This window comes from Callorhinchus milii, unplaced genomic scaffold, assembly GCF_018977255.1.
Source record: "Callorhinchus milii isolate IMCB2004 unplaced genomic scaffold, IMCB_Cmil_1.0 Scaffold14, whole genome shotgun sequence".
Classification (NCBI taxonomy): Eukaryota; Metazoa; Chordata; class Chondrichthyes; order Chimaeriformes; family Callorhinchidae; genus Callorhinchus; species Callorhinchus milii.
The window spans coordinates 479,947-493,533 of record NW_024704755.1 but is presented as its reverse complement, the minus strand read 5'-3'; the positions used below and the strand labels follow the sequence as shown (position 1 = coordinate 493,533).

The 13,587-nt window shown below is 40.0% G+C and overlaps 1 protein-coding gene across 6 annotated transcripts in view; it reads left to right on the top strand.

Moving 5' to 3' along the window:
- Positions 1–13,587, top strand: part of garre1 (granule associated Rac and RHOG effector 1) — a 50,795-nt gene that overhangs the window by 11,610 nt on the left and 25,598 nt on the right. For 5 of the 6 annotated variants that reach the window (XM_042340544.1, XM_042340542.1, XM_007907902.2 and 2 more), the window contains exon 2: positions 8,853–10,378. In XM_042340544.1, the coding sequence (XP_042196478.1) occupies positions 9,878–10,378 (501 nt within the window). In that variant the 5' untranslated portion in view covers positions 8,853–9,877. Of the gene's footprint in view, positions 1–482; positions 604–8,852; positions 10,379–13,587 lie in introns of those variants that run through there. The other variant, XM_007907903.2, reaches the window with a different exon arrangement.

Sequence of the window (13,587 nt, the reverse complement as noted above, 5' to 3'; positions counted from 1 at the left end):
GTGGATCTGATGGAGAGGGTCTAATTGTTTTGACTGGCCTTTTCTGTAGTCAGTCTAGATTCTAGCAAATGTTATGAATCGCATGGTGTTGTGGCACAGTGCTGTTATAAAGGCTGTAAGGTGCCACAAATAGAATGGAACATCAGGCTTAGAATGAAACAAACCTGCGTTCGGGCTTTACATTCCTGTGGTGGTTTATTGCGAACTGCACAATGGCTGTGGTTAGTAAATCAAATGCAGAGAGAGAATTGTGGTTTACGATGGAGAGCAGCTTTAAGGAGGATCCAATTCTAACATTTAGCTTAAAGAATGTTCCTGTTGCGGTTTGCAAAAGGGGTGTTGTCACCTGCTGCTGCCTTGACAACGCTATAGTCGTTGTACAACATTCAAATTCCTTGTGCATGCCTTGTTCTAAAAATAGACCTTGTAGCATCATTTCACCCAAATTATACACTCAGCACATGCCTTAATCACAAGGCGGGTGACGGGCTGTTTGCTCATCAGCTTTGTTTCACCGGGTTGTTTGACATTTTTAAAACGCTGGTCACTGTTAACCTGAAAATATTGAGACCAGGGGAAGAATTGCTAGGAATGAAGCATTTGGTAACTATTTATACTTATAGCAAGAGAACTGATTAAGCACATTTTGGTGGGCTGTAATATTTTTCAGCTTTGCAGATTGTTATTTACTGTGCTGTGGGACGGTTGTGTCTGGTTATTGTAATATACGTCTTTAAGGTTGGATTATGTCTAGGAGTTTGACTTTTTTTGTCGACTAAAACTGCTGTACAGCTTTACTGCAGTAATGTTGGGCAGTTGCCCAGGCATTCCAAAATAGTTAGATAATTCTTGTCTTCATTGTGGTTTTTAAAACTACTGCATTGTAAGGAAATCTTTTTATAATGGTCTCTGTTATTATTGACATTTGACCCTCTTTATAGATGATTGCCTTTTAGTAACCCTGGTAAATATCTGACCAAAGTATTACTGGTGTGAGGTGGCATTTCAAGATCTGTTTATCACATGGCTAGTTTGTGTAATTCTGTTTCATCTGAACTGTTTGAAAGTAACCCTGTTTAGAAAGTTTGGTTAAAAAGAGATCCCGGCTTGAATAGAAAAACAAAACCGTACAGTAAACTGGATTAATGTAGAGCCCTGCTGAGCTAGAGGTTTTCAGATGGAGTATAAATCCTCTGCCCACTACATTTGCTGAGTGGGCAAATGATGGACTCGAAGGTCGGTGACAATGATCCCTAAGATTCCACTAGTACATGTGCAAATGTAACCCAAGTTGTTTCAGCTATTTTTATAATTCTGACACCCATTCTTCCCCATCGCATGTGTGGGAAATTGTGGTCAAGAAGTTGATTTGTATAGTTTGTGGGGACACCCATCTGGAGCATCGGTCTGAGCTGAAGCAGTGAATGTTCATGTTTTGGTCAACCATGTGGCAGCAGTTAATCTGCCTGGCATTTCCAAGCAGAGGCCACGGGTCACCAATTGAGAGAAGAAACCCTGGATTTAGCCCCCCTCCTCCTTAATCCAAGGGATTTTGCTGCTCCTTGTAGCAAAGTTGTGATGGAGAACCGCTAATGTGGCTCAGTATATTTATCCACTGAACCATTGAGGGAAGCTGATGCCACTCCTTGTTAATCCAACAGTGATTTTGCTTCTTTCAGTACTGTGGGCTTTCCCCTCTTGGCTCAGGTGATGTAGCTGAATATTGCTTAAACCGGCATTACCTGATTTGGTGGAGCTTCTACTGAGAGCAAGAGAGCATTATAAGAAGCGTTTGGATACTAACCGGAATCTAAAATGTGTTCTCTGGACCAGTGGTTAGGCACTCGTTGGGCTGTAGCTGGAGATTGTGTTCAATTCTGTGAACTACACTTTAGTAAGGATGTCAAAGCATTGGAGAAGGTGCAAAGGTGAATTACCAGGAATGGGGGACTTCAGTTACGAGGAGAGGCTAGAGAAGCTAGGATTATTCTCTTTGGAGCAGAGTAAGGTTAAGAGAAGACTTAATAAAAGTTTTCAAAATTATGAGCGGATTCGATAAGGTGAACAAGGAGAAACTATTTCCGCTGGCGGGTGGATCGGTAACCCGGGACACCAATTTAAATTAGTTGTTAAAAGAAACGGGGGGGGGGGGGGGTGAGGAGAATTTTTTTCACACAGCGAATTGTTCGGATCTGGAGTGCATTGCCTGAAAGGGGTGGTGGTAGCTGATTCAATAACAACTTTTAAGAGAGAAGTAGATAATTGTTTGGGGAGGACAAGTTTGCAGATTCTGGGTAGAGAGCGGGGGAGTGGGGTTGAATTGGATAGATCTTTTCAAAGCCGTCACAGACACGATGGGCCGAATGGCCTCCTTCTGTGCTGTATAATTCCATGATTCAGTGTGGGCCAGAATTGCTTTGGCTTTAAGTGCAATAAAATGCCTTTTCTGTTCTGGAAAGAGAATTGCAGATCCATATTGTCACTTAAGATGTAAAATTAGTCATCCTGACTGACCTAGATATATCAACACAATGCTGTGAGGGGCTTGTTCATTCCCTTGAAATGTTGATCTTGTGGCTGCTAAAGCGCTGGTAGTTAGTCAGGAATTGGAGTTTAGCCCATGGGAGACATAGAGGGTAAGTAATACACACTGAAAACACTTCAGGTTAGAGTGTGCTTTTATCCGGTTACTTGACCTGGGTATTGAAATGACTGACAGAAAATAAATGAACATTATTGTACCTGGTTACATTAACAGTTGTTAAACTGCTACAAAGGCTGATCTCTAAAGGGGATAAAGCATTATTTGGGAGCAACGCGCACTGCAACCAGTTAAGTGGAACAACTTTATTTGAATGTTTTTTAACTAAACTTCACACTGGTCTAGAAAGGTATCTTCTAGATTCCGGTAAGTGTCCACACACACGCACACACACACACAGTCTGTACCAAACCCCCTCTTTCATTTTTGGAAATGGAGGTTTGCTTTGACATGATCCAGTAATGCATCTTGAGATGTGTTTCTGGTCGTTGAGAAAGATTAACAAAGCCCTAACTGAAGAGTGTGCTCCTGGAATGCTGGAGACTCTGCGCAGCTCAGTATCTCTGCTGATTGCCTGGTATTTGGGTCTGGATTATTAAGTTTCTACATCAGGGCTTTGCGCTCAAAACCTGTAGTTTTTTTCAATAGCCCAAACTATTAGAGTGTATGAATTAGAAGAAACAACTCTCAATTCTTGCTCAAAACATGTTACCTAATCTGTTTTTCATTAAATACTGTCAAATACGTAATTGGATATTATGTATTAAGACGTGAAAAGCACTGTATCAAATGCAAGGATGATTATCCTTCGTCTGTTCTGATGAAGGGTCGTGGACCCGAAACATTGATTCACTTTCCTTTCTCCATTGATGCTACCTGACCTGCTGAGTGTTCCCAGCAACTTCTGTTTTTGTTGCAGATTATTATTACTAGCTCTGTTTGTAAGAATCTTAGTGCTTTAAATTCTGTAGATTTTGATTATTCTCCAATCTGTGCTCTACAATTTCATGATTTGTGGGGTTACAATGGATTTAAGTCCTGATCTACTTTAGAGTGGTACGTTTTAAGTTAATTAATTAACTTGTTGAGAACTGTATTTAGAAGTGACGACTGTCCACCACATAGTATTGAGAGAGACTAGTTCAAGCAGAGTTCACTGGTGTCCCGTTACCTGACCCTGGGACAAGTATGACTCATCCAATGTCATCTTGGCTGAAGGTAGCCCAAGCAATGTAATGGTGCTACTGTCATTGGTAAAGGGAAAGCCTGCCGTGAGACAGTCTTCAGTGGGTCTGTATAGGTGGTAGTTTAGTTGTTTACGTGACCAGTATCAGAAATGGATTTTGTCACAGCCTATTTTTGTTCAGATTCAGTGCAGTAGAAATTACTTTAATGGAGCAGATTCACTCGATCCTTCCCTTCATCTTCAGACCTTCCTACCCAAGATTGCATGTTGATGTGCTCCCAGGCCTTTTCAGAGGTCACTAAATAAACTGTCACGTTTTTGTCCCTCCTCTTGGTGAAAACATCTTGCAGTGTAAAAGACGACGTGCTCAAAATGGTTTGAGCTGTTTTCCAGTCCTGCTCTGTAGCTTAAACACAGTATAAATCTCATTGTGGGCCTGCTGAGTTCTGGAATGTGACCAGACTGTGAAAGCTGCTGACTCTGCTCTCTGTGAAGATAACATCTTGGTTGGTGGGCCAGATTGTGTGCAGGACACAAACAAACTAAATTAATTATCCATTGCTTTCAAAAAATACAACAAAGAAACACATTTTGAAGTTGCATTACCATTTTCTTGGATTAATGGTAAACTCTACTTCACGTGTTTGTCTCTGGGGTGAAGAACTAACAGAATGCCTTTGAAGGTATGGTTTTGTCAGTGTAGTTTTCAAATGAAGATGGTGTGATGTTGAGGCTGAGGGTCCCAGCTTTTCCATTGCAGAATTCCTTAACTCATTTAGCATACACTCAAAGTTCAGTTGTTCTGTATTCCATATATCCTAATAGAGAATTCAAATCTAATACAATGGTGGATCCTAAATATTCTCAGATTCGGCTTACCTTAATTGCTTTGTTTCATTATAAGGCCCAGAATAGCCTCTACCTCCTAAAATATGCTACTTTAATATAGACAAATACCGTACTTACATTTCATCATTGTTTTCCAAAGCTGTTTGTGGGATATGATGGATATGATACGATTGTGGTGCAAATTGGCCTCCACATTCAAGTAAAACACGATGGGAGGGATTTGGGTATTAAAACCTCAACAGCAGTAAGAGTTTTGATGCAACTGTATCTAACTATTATGTGAATAATCCTGCTTGGGACTTAGCATTAAAAGCCTATTTGTGGGCAGCTTGTGTTCAGAAAATAACTTACTGGCTGAAATATTTGTCATTTTGAAACAAAAGGAAAACACAAAGTTCTTTGTGCAGGCTGTGTAAATTGGCTCCATGACCTGGTTTGATTTATCCCTGAACATAATTATAGCGAATAGGCAAAATGTCTGTAGAGTTTCTTTATTTTTGGTTTTATTTGTCTGGTATTTCACTCTGTTACCAATGGTGATGTGTTTAGTAGTTAATACAAATAGGCTGGACACGAGCGATCCTAGTGCGCTCTGTAGCTTACAAGAGAGATGCATGCAGTCTGAAATAGCCTCAAGCTAGGTTTGCACAATGCTTACTAGCCAAAGCACTTGTGGTAACATAGAAAGTGCGTTTGCATTTCTTTCAGATCTCAATTTAAATGTTCTGAGGGGTTAACTCTCCCAATCTGTGGCAGTGATCTGTGCAGACCAGCACTGTCAAAACAACATTGTTAACCTGGAGAAGAAAATAGTGCCTGTTTAACAACTTAACTTGTTCATGGGCAGAATGAATTTGTAGACAGGAGGTAGCAGAGATGTTAGATAAACAGTTTGTCCTCCTCTGGGAAGAATTCCATTCCAGACTCTGGAATTTCAACGTATATGTGACTTCCATGGAACTCTGGTTTGGGTACTTTTTAACAATGTGATGGGTTTCTGCATGGAATTCTCAGATTGGTTTGGATACTTTTACGCATGGTGATGCATTTCTACATATGTCAGACAACCGGCTGAATCCCCTCTGCCACCTCACCGCCCCACCCCCACACAAAAAAATAGCTTTTCATCCAAATTGGTCTTGCAATTTTGATTTACAATTTATATCAAAGTGGACATTCACTTCATGGCAAGTGGAAGATTATTGCATGCAAATTGACTGCACATTTGCTTACAAAATACAGTCACTACACTTTACAGTAAAATCCTGCAAAGCATTTTGAACGACGTCTTGATGTGAAAGATGCTGTATCAAATGTAAGAGTTATTTTTATTACTGCATTGTTCTTTGTGGTTCTGAATGGATAGGCAGATGGCCTTGTACTGTCTAGCAGATAGCTAGCCTCAGATAGCATTGTTTAGCTTCGAAACACTGATTGGCATCTTATGTGCTTAAAACTGGACAGTTTCTAGGCTATCGGCTCCCTGACAACTTCACTCAAGGTTTGAAGTGACGCGATGCATTACTAATAATTTGGTCACTCAATCCACGACTGTTTGTGGGACGCTGTTATGTGCAATTGGCTGCCATGTTTCGCCCACACACACAGTCAATTCACTTTACAGTTCTAAGCGCTCTGAGATGCTACCGTGCGTGGAGGGCGCTATATAAGTGCTTGTTATATTCTGTGAAGTGCTTGGAGACATCGCGAAGACGTGATAAGGAGTATATCAAATGCAAGGATTATTATTATGCAGTGTGAAGTGAGCTGGCAGGCTTTCTGTACATTTTGAATTTTTTTGGTAAGTAAATANTTTTTTAAATACTCTTCAAGAAAAGTTTCCTGACATATCTTGCCTATCAGTGATTTTTGCTAACTATTGAAAAATGTGACTGACACAAAAGGCAGCTTCTGAACTGCATTGAATTGTAATTTGTTGGTATTGTGTGAAGTATAGTGTAGACAAATAGCCAATGTGGTGTGTTGTGATGACTAATGCAACAAATACAATGGGCGAAAGAAGTAACACTGCAAATGTTTCTTTACAGATGGTGTGGGTGATTGTCAGTAAGTGAATGGGTGACTGTGTGGGTGATGTATGCATTTCAGAAAATCCCCAAGCTTGCTTTCCATATAAGCAGACTTCCTTCATATTTACACTCAAAATGTCAGAGCACCAATCTCTGCACACTTGCATTCTTGTCATTTTGAAACACATGAAATCATTACAGAACTTGCAGCTTATGTGATCCTTGCTATAGATGGCTATTGAGGATAGTTGGAACAGATGAACCTAATTTAGATTAGAACCTTATTTGGGAACATGTATTTTCCTGTTTGCACAGCATTGTTTAGACCCTTTGGAGGCTTTTTGAATATAACATAGTCTTGTCCTCAGCTAGCTGTAGCCAGAATTGCACTGGGCCTGATATTGAGTGGACAGGCATGTTTCAGAAAGACTTCCATGAAGATAGTTGGGAGGATTCTTTACAGAAATTACAGCACTTAACTTTTAACATGAAGGTTATACAACAGTTTATGCTGTTAGTAACAGATTGTAAGAATAGTGATTACCTCCGGCTCATTTCGGGTTGAAACCTTCATGATTTGAAAATGTCGCTTTCTTTAAAAAAATAGGTTAATTGATCTACTATGTTGTGTGTGACTCTACCTTCATGTGAGTTCAGATCCTCTAAATATAGAGTTGTAATTTAACAGCTTAAAGGCTAGTTAAAATAGTTCATCAGGGTCAGCCGGCTAGCAGGCCACAGTCTGAGGCGATTCCTTCATTCTTCAAACTTTATAATAATTGTCTAATTCTAGAAGTTAAATTTGTCTAAAGCATTGAGACAGTTGCCAGCAAATCAGACTAAAAATAGTCAGATATTTCAGACTCCCTGGTGACATCCTTATTTTAGCTGAAATGGTGTGGTACTAGAGCGAGCTCTATAAGGTATCCCTGAATGTGACTCTACTTTGAGGATGCAGATTGCAATGCAAGCCCCTGACGGTGGCCTTGTTATATTGACTGCCAGTTCAGGCCCACAGTGTCCCTGCTTTGGACATACAGCGGGTTTCTGCCGTTGGCTGATTTTCACATTACCCTAAACTGCCTGTCTTTTTCTAGTCTGGTGTAGGAGCTTCAATCTATAACTGTGATCCTGTCATTTGCTTTGAGACATCCTCCTGATGTGAAAGGCACTATACTAAATGTAAGGTTAATTATATTATTTAGCTAGTGTATTGTGTAATAGAAGGAAATAAACCCGTTTACCTTTGCAGATGTGCTGCTGTTTTCCTTCACTACATAAACCCGCTCTCAGTATTGGTTTGTTATACTATAAAAAGTCTTTCACAAGGAGTATGTTTAAGATGGTGTTAAATATCAAGTTTCCCTGCTTCCCTTAGATAGTAATGTGCTGTTTAAAGATCTGCTAAAATACAGTTAGCTGTTTGACAGACTTGCAATTCTTGTTATAAAAATGCTGAGCAAAGCCAAAACACAAATCAACACTTGTAACAATATAAATTCTTTTCATCGTGCCCTAACCTTCGTGTGGACCCAAGTGTCAGCTAAAAAAAATGAACCGGCGTCCATATAAAAGCATGACCTCATGCCCTCAAATGGTTGAGCTAAGAGCAAAGCCTAACTGGTACAGCCTGTGATAACATGGGATGTTTGAATGTGAGATAATAGCTCAGTGGAGGCCTGCTTGTTTGGGAACTTTTTCTGTTGAAGGAGAGGACCGAGAACTGCACGTCATTGTGCTCAAATTGTGTCTTAGTAGCCCCTGATTTCACTCAGTTGTCTGGTGACTTGTTTTGTCTTGTGTTCCTATATTGAAGTAAAATGTGGTGGAGCTTCCATCAATCGTAAAAAAAATTGCAATTACCCAAGTGTTCAGGACGTGATGAAGGTGGAATTACATTTCCACCTTTCACGTTGAGAAGACATCCCAATGCATTTATGTAAGGAATGGAAATTCGGCTTCCATACCCATTTGGGGGTTTGATTCTAGTCCGTGTGCATGAGGGTGTGTGTAAATTTTATTTTTAAGCAATGGGATTTTAGGTGTGAATATTTTGGGTGGAAAAATCTGCTCAGCCTCACTACAAACTTATGAAGGACAGTGTTAAAGTTTTTTATGAAGGAATTCATACAACGTTTCTCTCCCCCACCCCCCACCTTCACATAGTGTGGTGAAAATCTCAAGAGAATTTAACTTCCTTGCAGCAAGTACATTGTTTAGATTGATTTTTCTTTCTTTATTTCAGGAAATGACCTAGAGGCCTTAGAATTACATTAGTGCTCTCCTGCTGCAGACTACAATTGAGTGCGTAATTAATCTGGAAGCACCACTTGTTTCCTCTATCAAACTGAAACTACCTCAGCGAGAACAAGATCAGCCCGCAAGAAGGGAGGATGCAACCAGTGAAGTCTCCTGCAGTTACAGTATAGGCTGCCTGTTTTTCAGTATACAGGTTGAAATGCCTCAAGTGAACTACGTTTGACCGACTGGATCTGTCAAAATTCTTTCAAGAAGATCTTGTATCAAACGCTTGACTAAAGGAAAACGGAAGCTTTGGTGAAATCTTACCGAATACTAGTCCAAGCACTGAATAACTAATATTATCCTTAACTCCTGCTGTTGATCAGTGTTCTTGTCCCTTTCTAAGGTTTGCTGATTTGGTTTTCGTTGTAATAATATTCTATCGTATAAGTGTTGCAACTGGTAGAAGTTGTATCAATATTTACACATTTTAGAACGAATGGAAAGAAATCTATTGAATTGGTTTGCAGATATCCTTTGTGTTTCTCTCCTAGTTGCAGGGAGTTGACATGGCACTTCCTTCCTACCGGTTCCTGTTACTGGCGTTATTTTATCTATTGGGTTAGTGTGAAGCTCTTTTAGAACTTTTCATGCATTGCTGTGCAACTTTCATTTGGGAAAAGCAAGAGGTACTAATGAAGGTGTGGCAAATTGGAACCCAAGACCTAGCAAAAACATTTCTTTGCTCCTTTTACCTTGTTACCTTGGAGCATTCGTGAACTGCAGCAGGGCTGCTCAGAAGCTGAAGGCACAAGTGTGGTTGGCCTTTCAGTTACCAACTCCTACACTGACAAGTGCTGGGTGGAAACGTCTGCTCTCAGGCGTGCTATGGAGCAACAATTATGCACATAGTTGATGACATTTGCAGAACTTTTTGTTTAAAATGATATAAACTATTTACCTGAAAAAAAAGTTGACACTTGATTAGACTTTTTACAAAGGACACAAAACAAGAGGACACTGTTACTTATGTATTGTTGCAGCGCACAGGAAAGTAAAATGGACTACAAGCGGCACTTTTTGCTTGGCGGGTCCAAGCAGAAAGTGCAGCAACACCAGCAGTATCCAATGCCTGAGCTAGGCAGGACCCTGAGCGCACCGATGGCATCCACCACTGCAGCATCTTGTCTAGCCCATGCAGCTGCGTCAGCTCCTGGCAGCTGTCCCCATGCTGTGTCCCCCACGACACAGATAGCCGACATCCAACAGGGCATCTCCAAATACCTGGATGCGTTGAATGTGTTTTGCCGAGCGAGCACGCTCTTGACAGAGCTGTTCAGCAGCGTTTTCCGAAACTCGCATTATTCCAAAGCAGCTTTGCAACTGAAAGACGTGCAGGAACATGTCATGGAGGCAGCAAGCAGACTCACAGCAGCAATAAAGCCAGAGATTGCGAAAATGCTGATGGAGCTGAGTGCAGGGGCAGCAAACTTTAAAGATCAGAATGACTTCAGTCTCCAAGACATTGAGGTAAGAAAATAAGTTGAACTTCTCTGACTTTGACAGGAACTTAGTGGAGTAACAATATTTAATAATGTACAAAAGCTGATATTTAAAACTTTAAAACCATTCTTTTGCATTTTTAAAAAGGTTTGAATAGGTCATCCGATGAACTGTTTCAGATGGATTACTGAATCCAAATAGCATGAGGGAGCTGAGGTAACTAGCATAATTTACAATACATTTGCTGAGGCAGCCTGAGCCGGGCAGTGGAGGAGGGAATAATCCAAATGATCCTTTTTCATAGGATCAGAACTCTTGGCATTCAGTATGAAAACCATGTATATGGGTGTGGGTTTGGGGGAGCAGATAATAATATGAAGGTAAATGTATTCTTGAAAAAAAATTAAAGTAATGTGTAGGTGTGTCATGTGAAACCCAGTTCTTACATTGGTTACGAGTTGTGAATGTAATTATGGAGGGGCCAGTAATGACCACTGATACTGTAACAGTGGTTCTCAAACAAATGGTGCGGCCACCAACACTTACCTGCTGGTAGGAACTTCACCTTATCATTTCGAAAACCCATCCCTAAAGGGGACAATGAGCAAAGCTCGATGATTTGGTGGTACGGAAGCAAAAATACGGTTTCACGGGGCGGGGTTCTGCGGTAAGCTGGGAAAATATGAATTCCTGTGATTTGTGACTGATTTTCTTTTTTCTAAAACATAATTGGCAAGGCAATTTCTTAATTTCCTGTGTAACTGATACGTGGTCATACTCTGTAGTTCGTGGTTTAGTCAATTGGTTTAAATTGAACTGCTTTGATCATCATTTTGGACACTTATCCCATTTATTTTTTGTTCATTATTATTATTATTTGAGACTTGGGCAGCAAACGCCTGGCGATGTAATGTTCCTTTAATGAAGTTCAGTGGTGTAATGGTTTCAAAGCAATCCTGCTCAATGCTGTGAACCACAAACCTGCTCTGCTCACCAGTGAGTGTGGTTACTAAAGAAACCACCAAATAATACTGAGACCACATAACCCACTTGGGGTCACTGTGGATTTTTGTCAGCGAAGTGCTGTTCTGTATGTTGAGTTTTTTTTCTGCCCATAGTTGTACTTGTAGCTTGGGAGCTGGTTTTGGTTTTCCTGCCCGTTTTCTCAGTCATTCACTGTTTGTGTAGCTCAAAAAGGCTTCTGATTACTAGAATTTAGAAAGCAAAAGAAAGCAATTTTTAAAAATTATTTTTGAATATAGAATATTAACAGAACACTATTACAAGACCCTTTTCCTGCAATATGGCAACCACACTTCATGCGGGTAGTGACTGAGCGCTTAATTGAGACAGAATGGGAAATTATAAATGGTCATATAACCCATTCACATCATATTTAGCATTTAAACATGTTCACACTTAAAGATGAGTCGTCATTGAACGCATCCATGGAAAATTCACAGGTTTTGGCAAAAAAAATAGTTTGGAGTTGATCTCTGTTTTGTAAGTTCCGGCAGCGAATGGACAGGGGGGTGACTTTGGGTGCTCTCGAGCCAGCTGTTGCAAGTAGCAGTTTCTGATTTCTGCTGCCCATCACTCACACGGCACTGCTCCTCAGTGTTCCAATTGTCATTTCATTTTCATGTAAATTAGCTCTGCTCTGGCTGTTTTGGGAAATGCTCTTCTAAGCATTACAGTAACATTTGAATAACACTTAACCCTTTTTCAATCCAGAGCTAGTTGATGATTTTGAGATGATTTTGTGAATCGTTGAAAGTTATTTAAATTTACAATTTGTCAAATCATTAAAATGTAGTACTTTTTGGTTAAATCAATACTTTAAGCTGTGTAAGCTCCTGGCTATAGATTGTATAAAATTTCTTATTGATTTTGTTTTGTCTGATGCTGACTGCTTTTGTCTGACTGCTTATGGTTTAACTACTAAACTTGTCTCCAACAAATTTTATTGATTGACATTCAAAATTTTAAGATGTAGATTTACTTAATTTTTACTCACAGAGCAATACCTAGTATCCATAGTTAAAATAGAAAGACTGAACCAGAATAAAACATGTGGATTATCACACCAGTTACATTTGTGCATTTCCCCAACACTGGCATTGAACACCTTAGTCTTTATCACCAAATTCACTGTTGTTTCTAGGGATGGAAGAAAGCCGGATTGTGCACCCTTAACCACTGATAGATTGTATATGTTAGTATCTGGAGTTTGCTCTCAGCTCTGCAGGTTTTAGATGCTTTGCAGTTGTACCGGGATTAAACACTGTTGATTAGTGAAGCGCATTTCTCACGTAACCTCAGATAGACCCACACAGAATTAAAAGAATGAGGAGAGAATATTTTCTGTGGCTTTTATGTGCCTCCATCCTCTCCACTTCCAAGACAAGGAAATGTTCCTTACCATGTTGATTCTGTCCCACTCCCCAAATTTAGTTCCTTAGTCTTAATGGCCTTGCATGTCTGGCCTGGTTTCTGTTGTGTGATCCTTGACCTGTGCAGGATATGAGCCTGTATCTGGCATACTGTCAAGCTTGCTACTTATTTAGCATGGATAGCCTTTGGAACCTAAAACAGGATTTCAGCATTTTAAATGGCAGTGAGATTTTCCAACTGTTTAAAACCTCCAGATTAAAGTACACGAGTTCTGGAGAAAATAAAAATGTGCTTTTCTGTATTTCTTCCCTGTTATACCCACAGCTGACGGTACTTTCCTAAAGAACCTGAATGTGTCGGTAATGGGGTTCAGTAGTTACCGTAAAATTGTCTGTTCTTGCGCAGTTGTTTTTTGGGACATTGGGAACTCCTATAAATGTCAAAAAGGAGTGTGTGTGTATATATATATATATACACACACATATATTTATATTTTATAAAAATATGTATGCAGGTCTTCACTTTGTCTCATTCTATACAGCTTCACAAATCTTGATGCCACTCACAGATTACCTTATCTCCTTTATCTCATTTTCTGAAAGTCACATATGGGGTTTGGATTTCCAACGTTTGGTTTTGTGTTTAGGGGATGTGTGTATGGGGTATGTGTAGTGTGTGTGTGTACAGGGTATGTAAGGGGGAGATGGATTGTCCTGCTGCTGCAGTGGTGTGAGACTATCAGTCCAGGTATTTCTTACTTGTTAAACTAACTCTAAGGCAGGGGGTGTAGAGGATATTGTGTTTTAATTCCTGAGGCCAGAATATTCTTCCCATATCTCTGT